Consider the following 15,688-nt stretch of genomic DNA (forward strand, 5'->3'; position numbering starts at 1 on the left):
AATCCTTGAGGTCACATGCTCTTTTTTATTCTTTTCTTTTTATCCCCTTCACCTTGTGCATAATGGGCACTTAATGAATGCTTGTGGATTTTGTCCAATCAACAAGCATTTAAGTGCTCCCTATGAAGATGACTTCTGAGCAGACTTAAATTGAGCAGAGACACATTCATGGCCCAAATTATGTACAAGAAACAAGGCCATGTAAACAATAATATATGTTTGCTGAGCTGAAATGGTTCACAAAAGTCTTTGGCACCAGAGGTAAGACTAATTTGGTAAGCATCCTTTCAGTACCAGGGAAAGAGAGCAAATAATAGTTCTTTCATCTGTATAACAAAATAGTGCCATAGATTTAAAAGGAGAACAGCTATGGAGAAATAGATAAGTTTGATCTGAAAAGTAAAGCACTCTGGTGGGATGGTGGAGTTGGAAGAAGATTCATATCACTCTATGTCAGAGCCACAGGAGAAAGCTTCATGGAAAAGGTAAGTTTGAGATGAACCCCAAAGTCCAGATAATTAGAAAGGAATTAGCTAGTCGAAGGTCACAAGATTTAGAGCTAGAAATGCCCTTAGAAATCATTCAGTGCCAAGTTCTTAATTTTATAGATGAGGAAAAAAAAGACCAGATTAAATGAAAAGGTTAATATAAGCGACTGGGCAGCTAGGTGGCACATGGATAGAGTGCCAGGTCTAGAATAAGGAAGACTCATCTTCCTGAGTTCAAATCTGGCCTCAGATGCTTATTAGCTGTGTCACCCTGGGCAAGCCACTTCATCTCTTTGCCTCAGTTTCCTCATCTGTAAAATGAGCTGGAGAAGAGAATGGCAAAGCACTCCATGATCTTTCCCAAAAAGGGCCATGAAGAGTTGGACAAGACTGGAAAAAGACTAAACAATGTTAAGTGGTAAAGCTGGGATTCAAAACCACAATCCTCTAAATGTTAATCCACTACTCTCTTCACTTGTATAACACCTTCTGTCAAAAGAGTCCCTAGACCTGCAGAGCTGCTGTGGGCGTGTTACCATATGAACAAACGTGCAGAAATGGGAATGATCTTGTTCTATGTGGGGAGACCAGCTTGGGAGAATATAGATAAGGGTTAGGGAAGGCTGAAGTGGTTAGTGCTGAGTGGGATAGAATGCAAACAAGTGTATTACCTGGGAAAGAAGGCTGTATTTGGGGTAAAACAAATGGACTCCTGGGCTCTTCATCTTATTAGCTCTGTGACACTTTCTTTGATGTCCCTGTTTTCCTATCTGTAAATGGGGGGAAATAATACCTGCACAACCTTCCTAACAGGAATGTTGGGAGGATCAAATGAAAAAATAAAGCTGCTGTGAGTAAAGTGTTTTCTAAACTATGAATTGGTATGTAATTCTTAGTTATGATAGGGAAAAGGCTATTGCGGGAAGATTACTTGGGACCGCAAAGATGGTATAGGAATGAGGCTAATACATTTCAATTATGGCATTTGGGGTAGCTTAGAGTTTTGGAGATGGAAAGACCTGAGTTCAAATCCAACTTCCCGACACTAACGAGGTGACATTGGGCACATCACTTAACTCTCTGCCTCGAGTTTCCTCACCTGAAAATGGGGATGATAAAAGTACCTACCTCCCAGGCGTGTGGAGAGGAACAAATGAGATACTTGTAAAGTGCTTTGCAAACCCATTATTACTAAGACTTACTTTCCTTGTAGAAGCACAGTGCAAGTGTTATTACTTCCCATTTCAAATATCTTACTTGTAAGTTGTAGCTTTTTCTTAGATGTAATCTCCTGGAGGATAGGAAGCTTTTGTCTTTTGCCTTCTTTGGTAGCCTCAGTACTTACTTAGCACAGTACAGGGCACACAGCAGGCGCTAAGTACAGGTTTACTTTGTGGTCTTCTGCTCCTAGAGCACGCTTCCTAAACTGTAGGCCTCTGAATGTGAGGTTATGAAAAATCTGTCAACAGTAAAAGGTTATGTATGTATACCTATTTTATATACCTAGGGTCGCATAAAAATTTCTCGGGCGAAAAGGGGTCTCGAGGGGAAAAAGTTTAAGAAGCCTTGTCCTAGAGCAGCATCCTGAGATGAGAACTAGCCCCGACGCAGGGGAGCCAAATCAGTAGTTCAACTAAATCAATCAATAGCTAGGTTCACACTCTATCACCCAATTAAAGGTTCCAGACAAAGGATCGCCTACCCTCAGGTTAGTCAGTGATTAGGGGGCAGGCCAGATTCTCAGTCCTTTACACAAGGAAACTGAGGCTTTAAAAGCAAGTGTTGGGGCTGGAATCCAGGTCTCCGAACTCCCAGAGCAGAGAGAGACGGCCAGGAGAAAAAGCACCTCTAGCCTAGGTCCTCACCTCGCGTTCCCTTTAACCTTTTTTCTCCAGTTAGCCGAACCCTCCTTTTTCCTACCCGGCGAAACTCCTTCCCCCAGCTCCGATCACTTTCCCTTACCTGTTTCTCTTCTAGCTTTTCCTACCACTCGCTCTCCTTCCCGGAAGTGACGTTTAGTCCGGTGCGACGAAGCACGAGAAAGGTCCCAGGACGCCGGGAAAAAGGGACCACCTTAGACGCTGTGAGCTCGCGCGCCAGGAGAGCGGTACCCGCCCCTTCCGGGAACTCCGCAGGGGGGCTCGGCCTCCCCTCCCGCTCCCCCTCCTCCCTCTCTATCTCATCCTTTGGGCTGCTTTCTAGGAGGGTACGTGAAAGTCCACCAAAGGTAAGGCTCAGCAGCCGTTCACCTCCTCCCGCCCCGCTTCCCTCCTGTTTCTGTGCCGGCCCTTGCCCTTTGCCCTCTCTCGCGGCGGGGTGAGAGGTCAGGTGGCCATCTTGTGGCGGCGGCGGAGGCGGCTGTTACTGAGGAGACTCGGCCTCCCCCTCAGGCCTCGGCCCCTCAGGCTCTCGGCCTGGCCTGACAAGTTAGTCGCAGGTCGGTCTCGGACTGGATCTCGCCCTGGGCCTCGAGTCCATCGGCTGCCGCCTCCCGCTCCGCCCCGCCTGGAAGCCCGCCGGTCCTCCCTCCCTCCCGCCACCATGTCCTCTTTCTCGGAGTCCGCGCTTGAGAAGAAACTCTCCGAGCTGAGTAACTCCCAGCAGAGCGTCCAGACGTTGTCTCTGTGGCTGATCCACCACCGCAAGCACGCGGGGCCCATCGTCTCAGTGTGGCATCGCGAGCTCCGCAAAGGTACGTATCCCGCCGGGGCTCCCCGGCCCCCGCCTCCCGGTCTGTATGCCCAGCTCCCCAATGCCCCGTGCCTCGGTGTGTTGCTGTCCCGCCCCCTGCCTCCCCTGCCTCTGCCCGAATCCATTTAGTAAGCACCTACTATGTGTCGGGCACTGTGCTACCTCCCCACCTCAGCCCTCCAGGAACCCCCCAATCCTGCCCAGCTCCTCAATCCTCCACGCATCCTTCTCCATGTGCTTCTTTTCTCCAGCCTTCCTCTACCTCCTTTGGCGCTTGAAGCGGGCGTTTATTAAACGCCTACTATGTGTCAGACATTTTGCTAAGAGGGGTGGGGCAATCTTTCAGGCCCTTCCCCACTTCTCTCCGTCCAGTTCCCCATTGTGCCCCCCCTCCGTGTGCTTCTGTCTGGTCCCTGACTTCCCCTAGCTCTGCCTGACTTGACAGTCGGACATTTATTGATCCACAGCTCTGCCTGCCTCTGGGGACTCCCAGAATGACAAAGGACAGTCCTTATGATCGAGGAGCTCACAGCCCCTCAGTCCCACCTGCCTTCCACCTCCTCTGTCTGGACAGTCAGTAAGCATTTAGTGAACCCCTTTTTTGTGCCAGATACTGTATAGTAAGTTCCCTTCATCCTCCGTGGATGCCTTTCCACCAATGGCCATCCAACTCCCCAATCTGCCATGCATCCTTCTCTGTGAGTGTCAGACCTCCAGCTCACCACCACCTGTCTGTTCTCTGTCCCCACACACTTTCCACTTCCAGCCCTCCATGAACCCCTCCTTGTCTGTCTGAGAAGCCCCAAACCACCAGGTGCCCCTCTTCATCTCTCTCCAGGTGTCCACTACCTCTACCTGTCCCTCCCAACCTACCAGGGCCTTTCTGACTAGTGCCCAACTCTCCATGCACACCCGTTATGACTTTCTAGCTTCCAGCTCTCCATCACTGCCTCTGTCATTTACCATTCCACACACCCCTCCCCATCTGAATCTCCATCCCTTCACATGGGCACTCCTCCCCACAACTTCTTCCATACCCTTTTTGCTTTCAAGTATCTGAACTCCTTGTACCTTTTCCTGCATCTTTTTCCTTTGGGCAGATCTCAGAGTACCCACTCCTTTGTGATTGTTGACTACTCCCAAATGCTTTGTTTGGGAGGGAGGAACCTCATTCTGACACATCTGCCTGTTTACTTTTTTCTCTTTGAATATCCAGCATCTTTTTGTGGGTTGATGAAGGAGCCTGCATGCTGTGTCCTCATTGAGGTACTCAGTGAGGTAGCTAAAGTTAGGTATAAAGTAAGGTGCCAGAGACTTTTTTTGGTTGTAGTTGAGCTAGTTCACATCAGCAAAAATATTAAATGTAAGGTACTGTGCCTTCCCCGAAACTTGAACTGTCATTAGGGGTTCTGTGATAGGTTTTGATGCTGCTTCTCTGTGTTCTTCCCCACCCTTTATCATTGAAAAGTGCATATTTCAGAGGTTTCCAAATTCAATATTTTAAATACCTCTGAAGTCCTTAAAATTACTTTGCCAAAATTATTGCTTTTTCATTACCAGAAATATTTCTGTTTATCTAGTGCATACTCCTGTGTTTCTTTTTCAGCCTTTTTAAAAAATTTAGTGTGAAGTCATTTCTGTACTCTAGTTTAAAATGCTCTTGAAGAAGGAACTTCTTTAAAAAGAAAATATCATGTTGCTTATAAAGTGGATAACTTTAAAGCTGTTCTCAGGACCTCAAAAGAAAGTCAGCAAGTTTTTGTCGCTGTCCAACAATGAAATAAACTGATTGGGAGAGTGGGGTTGAAGGGTGGAAGAGAAGGGAAGGGGAAGGAAGACGGAGAGCTTAAATAATCAATTTTTGCCTTTTGAACAGAGCCTTACTTTTTAACGTCACAAAAGATTAGAGTTTTGTAGTGTGTTTTCCATGTATCTGGGGCTTTAAAAAAAATGACTGTTTCAATAATTCTCAAGGTCCATATTTTCCTCTGACCTGACTTTTCTTTAACACACGTGATTCCTCTCTAGGGATATAGACTGTTGCCTAAGGTAGGCAGGAGTGTTTCATTCTAAGCACATCATAATAGTTTGGCTGGAAGGACGATGAAAATAATTGTCATTGTAGCCAGTGAAACAATTTTATTTCTTGTCCTTAGGCCTCATATGTAACTCATAATTTCAGGTGCTGGAAAAATTTCAGTTCATAGTCATAGGTAAGAAGTTGAAGGGAACTCAGTGTTTACCTGCTTATGACACCCTAATTTTTCAGAGGAGGTTCAGAGAGGTTAAATGACTTTTCCAGTATTGCAAAGGCAGTAAGTAGTAGAGCTGAGATTTGAACCCAGATCTTACTCCAAATACAACACCCTTTCCACTTTATTATGGTGTTGTTCTATGGAGTCCAAATTGTTTTCTTGTTATTTGGATTCTGGATTTTTTAACATAAGGCATGTGAAATATGTAAACCTTTAAGGAGAATTGGCTATCTTTATATTTTATTTTTTAATTCACTGTTGATTAATATCAATGTAGACTTGGTATTTATGGATTTCTCTCAGCTTCCCAAAACAGGTGTACAAAAAAGAAACAACCTTCTATGGTACTCATACCTTTGTCACAGTAATGGGACACTGGAGTAATTATTGAATCCACTTTTGTTTCTAAGTAATTATTAAAACTGTTAAAGTACTTTTAGATGATTAAATTTCTTATATTTTGATTTAACTTGTTACTATATGGTTATTGGAATTGAGAGCAGATATATTTCTGTGAGCATTTTGGGGAAAAGTATAAAACTATTGTGTTTTTTAGAAACCCCAAATTTAAACTTGAGTTATTCTTAATAGCTACATTTGAAAATGTATCGTATAACTGTTGAGTGACACATGCAGTGTGCCTTTCAAAAGAGGAAGAAAAATGGAGCAAAGACTAGTGTATAAGGTCTGTAAAGGTTAAAATATAATACATTTTAGTTCAAGTACTTTAGCATTGAAGAAAACTTAATGTGTTCAGATATCTGATTACACTTTTATTTATTCATTTTAAAAGAAAAACTTCCCCCACAACTGTGGTGATGCAACTTTATGGTTGAGAAGTTATGTGCATGGAAGCCAGGAAATTCAGTAATGTTCCCCAAAGCAACTGTAACTCAGACATACTGCATGAAGTTTTTATGGTTTAATATATGATACCATATAGAGTAATAGGAAATACTGCATCTACTATGTATAAAAAAAAAGAATTATGGTTTTTGTGGGAGCCATGATTTTTATTTTCCTGACTTCATGTGTGTAAATTTTAAGTAATAATGTAGTAATATAACATTAATATATATTTTTAAACATTAATTTATTTTTGCTTATGAAATAAAGAATACATCTCTTAGAGGTTTCATTGTTGGATTACAGAATCAGCTACCCTGGACTGGTAACTAAAAATGTTTAGGAAAATAATTTAGCTGTTGGTTCATGGATAACAAAGAGTGATTTTGAAATAAGAACAGGTTCTGATTTAGTTTCTTTCTTCCAGGGACATATAGTAATTAACAACAACAGTTAGAAATGTTCATCCTTGCAGTATATTCACAGAATTTAAAGTTTTGTTTTGTCATATGCTATCAGATTTTGAATTCTCAACTTTTTAGTCCTTTTCTTAAGATAGCATTTTTAACTTGATGCGTTCAATACAGAGACTAATTTATTGCACAAAGAAATTAAGTCAGTTCTTTCCTTTTAAACTAGTGTTAGGCCAGCTTTAGTAAAAATATTAAGGTCTTAAGTGCATTTGCTGCTATATTCTATGAAGTTTGCTAAATACACAGTCCATGACCTCTAACAAAGATATGTTTGTATTCTGTTATATAGTAAGTAGACTTTGGCAAGAAATTGACCATGAAATGAGAAATAGCATAGTTAGAATGTACGTTAAAGTATTTTCTTTTCTTCTTTCAGCCAAATCAAATAGAAAGCTTACGTTTTTATACTTAGCAAATGATGTCATCCAAAACAGTAAGAGGAAGGGGCCTGAATTCACTAGGGAATTTGAATCTGTCCTCGTGGATGCTTTTTCCCATGTTGCCAGGTATGTTGTCTGCTTTTTCTTTCTGTAATTCTTTTCTTACTTTGTATGAAACCCTTTACCACTTGAGAATGAAGTATTTTTCTTAGGACATTTATAGTTGTAGAAGCCAAATTAATGGTCTTCCCTCAAGCTAAATCCTTAAGAGCTAACTATGCAAACATTTGGCACATTATGAGAATTCAATTAATAACATAAGGGATACTATTACTAAGTATACTCTTTCTCCCAATGATGCAACAACTTATCCTAATAATTTTCTCAGTCATATTTTACTTGGGTTTTATTGAGTGGTTTTTTTAGCTTGTGATCAGTAATATGGTAAATAGCATATTTAGTTTAAATTTCCTTAAAGTACCCTAAGTGATAGTCCTTGACTTTATACCTTTATATTAAGGGGAGTTTTGAGTAATGGTGCCCTAATAAAAAGAAATGTTGTATCTCCATTTTTTCATACTTGGCTTTGTTTCCAAGAAACAAAGTTTAGTGTCTGTTTTTCTTTCAACTAAAGATGTTATTTGTTTCCATAACAGCAAAAGCAATAATTATTAATGCATAAAATAGATATTGGATCTAGTGTTGCCCTGCTTTCCTATTTGTTTTTGCTGAAGAGCCACCATAGCATATTCAATGTAGTGATGTAAATGACAGACTTAATGATTTTAAATGTGTTAAAAAAATTTTTTTGTTACAAGAAACTGACAGGTATTTATTAAGTTCTTGCTATATACCAGGCATTTTGCCAAGCATGGAGTTAAAAAGAAAGGAAAAATAATTCCTGCCCTTTGGGAGCTTATATTCTAATGGGTAAACAATATGTTAAAAAATACTTAGGTGTAAGATAAATATAGAATATATGAAAGGTAAGCTTACAGAGAGAAGGTTCCAGCAGCTGGGCGGTGGGGGGGAATGAGACAGAACTCCTACAGATAGGATTTTTTGAGCTGTTTTATGAAGAAAGCCTGGGAGTCATAAGAGGCAGAGGAAGAGCGTTCTGGGTAGGAAATGGGAAATAGAGTATCATGTAGGAAAAGCAAGTAGGCTGTTATCTCTGGACCTCAGAGTACACAGAAGATAGGAAAATAAAAAGACTAGAAAAACACAGGATCCAGGCTGTGAAGAGCTTTAAATGTTAACAAAGGACTTTATTTGATTCTGAAGATAAAAATACACAGGATACTTTGAATCTCAAAATAATTTCATTGAACTTATAAATGCTAGTCTGTCTTTGTAGAATGTACCTGGAATAATGGAGCCAAGAAATTTGGAACTGAATGAAGGGAATTTGCATAATGAGAAATTGTCACATATATTAAGCATTTTGATGCATACTTTCATATCTAATATTTTAGAATGAAAAACATTGTTTATGTCAATATTTTCTTGTGGCGTGGAACATGTTTAGGAAACATCAATATATATCTTTTTTTTTTTTTTTTTTGGTGGAGCAATGAGGGTTGAGTGACTTGCCCAGGGTCACACGGCTAGTAAGTGTCAAGTGTCTGAGGCCAGATTTGAACTCAGGTACTCCTGACTCCAGGGCCGGGACTCTATCCACTGTGCCATCTAGCTGCCCTTAATATATATCTTTTAGTTAAGTTTCAACTATGTATTGTTTTACATAGAGAAAAACAGGAGAAGAGAGAATCGGGTCATTCTTCAGTGAAATCATTACTTGATATTAACCACCCCCCAAAAAAATACCAAACCACCCCCACTCCCAATTCCCTCCCCTTTGCCAGAAGAATAAAACCAGAAAAAAGTGAGATAAAATTTTTAAAAAACAAAAAAGGAAATAGAAAAATATTTGAGTATATTGTAAAATAACATGTTTTTCCTGCTTTTCCATAGGAAAGCTAAGTTCTGAACTGATAACATTAAAAAAAATGGGGCTTTTATAGGATTAAAAACTGGGTCTTTACAATACAAATTAATTTTTTAACAGACTGCTGTAATATAATACTTGGAATGGTATAGAAGGCCATAAAATAGGGAAAATTGCTTTAGAAGTTGAATGTGCCCCATCTTCAAACATAGAGAATATACTTTAGAAGGTAGTGTGGCATTAGCTAGAGCATTTGCCTATAAGAACTCATTAGAAAAAAGGGAACTAATAAGGATGACCATAATTGGAAAATGTAAAGTAACTCTTTTAGAGAAAAATGTTGGGAATTAAAATTTGATCTATTTAATTCTTATGACTGGAAATTTCATTAAAAAATACAAACATTTAGCACCTACTATGGGCTAGATACTATGCTAGATGTTGGAGATACAAAGACAAAAACTCCCAGCCTTAAATTATAAAAGGGGCAAATATAACACATAAACAGATAAATGACTGCAAGATCATTTGAAGAGGGAAAGAGCATTAACAATGGGTAAGATGGGGAAAGTGAAGAAAGTGCCCTAGAACATATTAGAAAATAAATTTACATTTATCAGAAGGGCCGTGGTTTTAAAATTTTCCAAAAGCTTTGTGGGAAAGTGAATCCCCTAAGTATTTTTTACTCCCCCTTTCTGTCTGCCTTTTTTCAAGGGCTGCCTTTGTATTTAGTACTGTTATTAGTTTCCTTATTCTATTTTTCCATTGTTATTAAAAATTTGAAGATATACAGCTTCTTTTCTGACTTAATAGTTGATTGGGACATACCCATAATCAAGTTTCGATTGTGATTAAAAGGCCACCTTTTTAGAAGACTTGCACCTCTTCAATTGTATGGGTAGCCATACCTCTTTTCTTTTTATAGTTTTACAGTTTTACAGTGATGGCTTTTTATTGAACAAAGAGAATTGATTCTTTAATTCACTTGATATTCCACATTTGATTATCCTTAAAAAAAATACCAGCAATGACAATCACCAAACCAGAATCAGTGTTAGTGATTTGTGAATTGGCATTGTTTAAAAATGTAATTAAGTTCCTATGTCTGAAAGAGTAAAAGACATATTTGTTTTGTACAATATACCTTATTAGATTTTTACATAACTGTAGTATGTATTATTTTTCATTTAGAGTTAGATATAGTTTTTATTTTTAATCAGTATTTATTGTTACTTAGTTCCCTTCTCTGTAAAGTAAGAAAATTTTTTGGATAATCTCTAAATTCCCTTCTTTATTGAACATGCAAGATTCTGGGAATACAAAGAGCCATAAAGAATGGTCCCTGTATTCAAGTAGTTGTAGGGGGTGGGAGGTGGAGAATGTGAAGGAGAAGATGGAGAACAAACCATATATGTAAAGAGATAAATAGAATAATAGAATGTCAGAGGTGGAAGAACATTTAGTCCATTTCCCTCATTTTACAGATGAGGAAACTGACACCCAGATGGGAAGTGGCTTATCCGAGTTTACAAAGATAGGACTCCAGCCCAGGTATTCTTTAAGATTTAGTTCAAGTGCTGCTTCCCGTAAAAGACTTTTTCCAAGTTCCTCAATTTTTAGTGCCTCCCCTTACCCCCCAGTCATTGTGTATTTATTTTGTGTATCTCCTATATTATCTGTGAGCATGTTGTTTTCCCCTTTTAGGATTTAAACTCATTGGATGAGAGGCAACTCACTTTTTTATCACCAGTGTCTACATAGTCACTGGCTCAATAGGCATTTGATAAATACATATTGGTTGCTAGTTGAAGTCTAGTACTTTTGTCCTGTACCTCTTGCCCACTTTACCACTTGTCCATAAAAAAAATAATACCGGGTAGCATATACTAAGTAGTCTAGATAATAAGTACTTTAGGAAGTCAGAGGAGAGAGAACTGGACTGACATGTGTAGGAAAATCTTCAGGTCCATGTCCTCAGTTTTCAATTTATTTATTTATTCATTCATTCATTCATTCATTTATTTTGTGGGGCAGTGAGGGTTAAGTGACTTGCCCAGGGTCACACAGCTAGTAAGTGTCAAATGTCTGAGGCTGTATTTGAACTTAGGTCCTACTGAATCCAGGGCTGGTGCTTTATCCACTGCACTACCTAGCTGCCCCTGCAATTTATTTTTAATGTATTTTTCACATTCACATTTTTACATTGTTTTTTGTATCTATGTTAGGATTCTTTGTAGGGGATTTTGACTATTTATTAGTGTTGAAACCACAACTGAAATAATTATGAAATCATAGTGTACTTAAATGATTTTCATTATTTTGTTGTGCTATGTGAGGACAGCTACCATTTAAAAAACCTAGCAAATTCTTAATTGTTTTAATTTACTAAAACAACAAGCGGGAACAACAAGAGGGAAGGAAGGAAGGAAACAAGCATTTATAAAGCATCTATTATGTGCCAGGCACTGTGCTAGGCGCTTTTCCAAATATCTCATTTGATCCTCACAGCAGCCCTTTGAGGTAAGTGTTATATCATCATTTTATAGTTGAGGGAACTGAGGCAGACAGTTTAAGTGATTTGCCCAGGGTTATATAGCTACTAGATATGTCTGAGGTCAGAATCGAATTCAGGTCTTTCTGACTCCAACCCAACACCCTCTCTCCTTCACTACCTAGCTGCCAATTAGGATTGCATATAAGATGCCAGAGAGGCAACTTGGGGTAGAGTCTTGAAGTCAGGAAGACCTGATTTCAAGATCAGTGTCTGGCACATACTAGCTGTGCAACCATGGACAAGTAAGTCACTTCACTTCTCAGCAATGCAGGCAAGTCTAAGATTTTAAGCTATAGATGAATTGTTTTATTGGTAGTGTTATTTTCCATTTCAAATTTTTCCTAACCCATGAAATCACAGGGTTGTGTGAATATCAAGGAAAAAAATCATTTTGGGTGTTTTTACAAAATTATGGAGTTTTCAGATGTCTTTAAAATACCATCTAACTTTTAAAAAATGAATGTGTGCTTTGTCTTCAAAACAAAACAAAAAAAGGATTAGAGTATATTGGCCAGATCAAATTAGAAGCATATAATATTGGATAATGCAAATATCACATTTTTACCCATTGTTTTATTCAGAGTGGTGAAAAAATTTCACTACTTTAAAAAATTTTTTTACATTTTATAATTAATTAGTTCAGCTTGCAAAGGAAGTTATTGCTGTTCAAAGTTACTTCAGTATATTCTCTAAGTCCAGCTGCTTAAGGATCTTTACCAGCAAATACATTTTTTGAATGTTTCCCCATAACCCTGAAATTTATGACTGAAAACCCAACAATATGATCCAAGTATATGATATCTGAGGCAAAGTATTTTTTAAATCATTTAGGAAATTGAATATTGTAGAGTCATAGGGAAATAAATTGTCTTGAGGTAAATGGACCATTCTGGTTCATTACATTCTCTAGTCAGCTAAGAGTTACAAACTAAAACTCTTCTGGGTTTTTTTGTAGTCTTAAAGTACCATGATGAATTAGAACATGGTAAACACAATAAACATTGTGTAGTGGAAAGAGCATTGTGCTAGAAATCAGGAGGAACTGTGTTTCTGTGCCAGGTTTATTAGAAATTTGAAGAGTGACTATACAAGTCATTTCTTCATTTTGGGCCTTAGTTTCCTCCCTTGTAAAAAGAAAATGAACGGGAGAAATCTTTAAGACCCATTCCAACCTTATGATACCATCTTCCTATAAATTACTTAAAATCTTGCACTGCCTTAGAAACAATATTTTGAATATCAGGCCCCACTGTCAATCAATCAACAAACATTAAGTACCTCTGTGTTCAGGCACTGTTAGGCACTGGGGATACAGATACAAAAAGTGAAACAATCTCTATTCAAAAGAAACTTATGTTCTAATAAGTAAATCAAGTACTTACACATTTTGTGTGTACATACAGAATAAAAATAAAACTAAATATAAGGTAGTTTGGGAGGAAGGGAATGAGCAGTTGATGTAGAAGGTCATGCTTAAGCTAGATCTTTACAGAAGAAAGACTCTTATGAGGTAGAAGTGAAGAGGGAGCATATTCCAGGCATGGTAGATGGCCAGTGCAAAGACATAACATTGATATCGATCCCAGAGTGTGGGAGGAGAGTGGGCTTGGAAAGATGGATTGGAACCAGGTTGAAAAGGGTTTTAAAAGCCAGAGACATTTATATTTATATCCTGGATGCAATAGGGAGCCAGTGGGGTTTATTGATTAGGGGAGTAACATGGTCAGATCTGAGCTTAAGAAAAATCACTTTGGTAGCTCTATCAAGGATGGATTGGAATGGGGAGAGGTTTGTGATCAGAATACCAATTAGGAGACTGTTGCAATAATATTGGGATTGATGAGGGCTTGAACTAAGGTGATAATGATGTGATTAGAGAGAAGGGATGGGATATGAGAATTGTTGTAGAGGTAGAAATAGAAAGGTTTGGAAACTTAATGCATGTGCAGGTTCAGTCAGTAAGCATTAAGTGTCTCCTATATGCTAGGCACTGTGCTAAGTGCTAGGGATACAAAAAAAGACAAAGGAATAGAAGAATGATGGTGCTTTTTTTTGAAGTATTTTTTTGTTTGTTTCTTTTTTTGGTGGGGCAACGAGGGTTAAGTGACTTGTCCAAGGTCACACAGCTAGTATCATGTCTGAGGCTGGATTTGAACTCAGGTCCTCCTGAATCCAGAGCTAGTGCTTTATCCACTGCACCACCTAGCTGCCCCGAATGGTGGTGCTTTTGATAGAAATAGAGAAGCATGGAAGAGGGGAGAGTTTGGGGAGTAAAAAAAAAAATTAGTTCAATTTTGGACCTCGAGAATTTGAGATGCCTATAGGATTATTAGTGACATAGGATTGAAGCTCAGTGGAAAGATTGGAACTGTGAGTCATAGGCATAGAGACCATAATTAAACCTTTGGAAGCTAACATGGTTACCAAGGTAGTATAGATAGAGAAGGGTAAAAGACTCAGAATGGAATCTTGGGAACATCCACATTTAGGGAGACTAGGTGGTCAGATAGGAGAGAGAAAAAACCAAGAGAGGGTTTTTGACATAAAAACAAAGGAAATAATAGTCAGAAGAGGTAGTCAGCAATGTCAAATTCAGGAGGAAGGTCAAGAAGGATGAGGACTGAAGAAAGACCATCAGATTTGACCATTAAAAGATTGTTGGGGGGCAGCTAGGTGGTGCAGTGGATAAAGTACTGGCCTTGGATTCAGGAGGACCTGAGTTCAAATTCAGCCTCAGCCACTTGACACTTAACTGGCTGTGTGACTCTGGGCAAGTCACTTAACCCTCATTGCCCTGAAAAAAAAAAAAAGATTGTTGGTAATCTTGGAGAGAACAGTTCCAGTTAAGTAATGAGATCAGAAGACAAACTGCACCAGATTGTAAAGAGGAAGTGAAGAAACAAATGTGGACACCTTTTTCTTAGGAATTTGACAGAGGAAAGAGAAGTGAACAAGTATTTATTAAGTACTTAGTGTGTTCCAGGCACTGTGCTTTTTTTTTTTCCCTGTATCTCTCATCTAGGTGATACAGTGGATAGAGAAGAGGGCCTGGAGTCAAGAAGACTCATCTTCCTGAATTCAAATCTGGCCTCAGACATTTACTAGTTGTGTAACCACAGGCAAGTCACTTAACCCTGTTGGTCTCACACAAGTAAAACAAATGAATAACAACAAAGATCCGGGGACAGAGGGGAAGAAGAAGTGCATTCCAGAGACAGAAGATGAAATGCCAAGTTTAAGTAACAGGGAATAGACTAGCTTGGTTAGGATATAGAATGTGTGATGGGGGGATAATATGAAATAAATTTGGAAATAAAGGGTAGAGCCCAATTGTGGAGAGCTTTAAATGTTTGACTAGGGAATTTGTGTTTAATCCAAGATGCATTAACTAGCCACTGAAGAATTTTGGACAGGAGAGGAATATGGTCAGACACAGGAAGAAAATCAGGAGGAAGCTGTTTTATAGGAGTGAAGGGAGGAGAGTATCTAGGAGGCAAGTAATTAGTAGTGTCAAAACTTCATAGAAGCTGATGAGGATGAGGACTGAGAAAAGTCTTTAGCAATTAAGAAATCACTGGTAACCCTAGAGAGAGCAGTTCCAGCCTAATGGTGAGATCTGAAGCCAGGTGCAAGGAATTGAGTTAGAAGATGAAAAACTGGAGGCAACATGTATAGGTGCCATTAAAAAAAAAAAAAAGTTTGCCTGGGAAAGAAGATATGTAGAATGATAGTTTGAGGGGATGGTAGGGTTATATGAAGGTTTATTGTTATTTTTTTGTTTGTTTTAAGGCTAAAGGAGATACCTTGACGTTCTTTCTTATAAAGAACAGAGAAAGACTACTGTTTAAGAACAGACTTCAGATAAAACACACACTGCTAGAGACAAAGTCATTTTGGAAGCTATGCAGAGTATATAGGTGTTGAATGAGAAAGAGGAGTTGTAGATGACACCAAGATTGGGAAAATGAGAATTAGAAGTGGATTGATTGAAGGAGAAGGGTATAGGATCAAAGGTACAAGTAGTGAGATTGATTTTGCAAGGTGAAAAACCAT

At 38.9% G+C, this 15,688-nt stretch overlaps 2 protein-coding genes across 7 annotated transcripts in view; one reads left to right on the forward strand and one right to left on the reverse strand.

The window, feature by feature from the left end:
* Window positions 1-2,564, reverse strand: part of TTI1 (TELO2 interacting protein 1) — a 47,668-nt gene extending 45,104 nt beyond the window's left edge. The window contains exon 1 of one of the 2 annotated variants that reach the window (XM_043989817.1): window positions 2,451-2,562. The gene's annotated coding sequence lies outside the window, so the exon portion shown is untranslated. Of the gene's footprint in view, window positions 1-2,450 lie in introns of both variants that reach the window. The other variant, XM_043989818.1, reaches the window with a different exon arrangement.
* A 58-nt stretch (window positions 2,565-2,622) lies between these two features.
* RPRD1B (regulation of nuclear pre-mRNA domain containing 1B) overlaps window positions 2,623-15,688 on the forward strand; it is an 84,748-nt gene continuing 71,682 nt past the window's right edge. For 3 of the 5 annotated variants that reach the window (XR_006355069.1, XR_006355070.1, XM_043989820.1), the window contains exons 1-2: window positions 2,626-3,180; window positions 7,130-7,259. Coding sequence is in view for 3 of the 5 variants with exons in the window: in XM_043989820.1 (XP_043845755.1) it covers window positions 3,030-3,180; window positions 7,130-7,259 (281 nt within the window). In the remaining 2 variants the exon portion in view is untranslated. Of the gene's footprint in view, window positions 3,181-7,129; window positions 7,260-15,688 lie in introns of all 5 variants that reach the window. The other 2 variants (XM_043989819.1, XM_043989822.1) reach the window with 2 other exon arrangements.

Source organism: Dromiciops gliroides, chromosome 2, assembly GCF_019393635.1.
Source record: "Dromiciops gliroides isolate mDroGli1 chromosome 2, mDroGli1.pri, whole genome shotgun sequence".
NCBI classification, from domain to species: domain Eukaryota; kingdom Metazoa; phylum Chordata; class Mammalia; order Microbiotheria; family Microbiotheriidae; genus Dromiciops; species Dromiciops gliroides.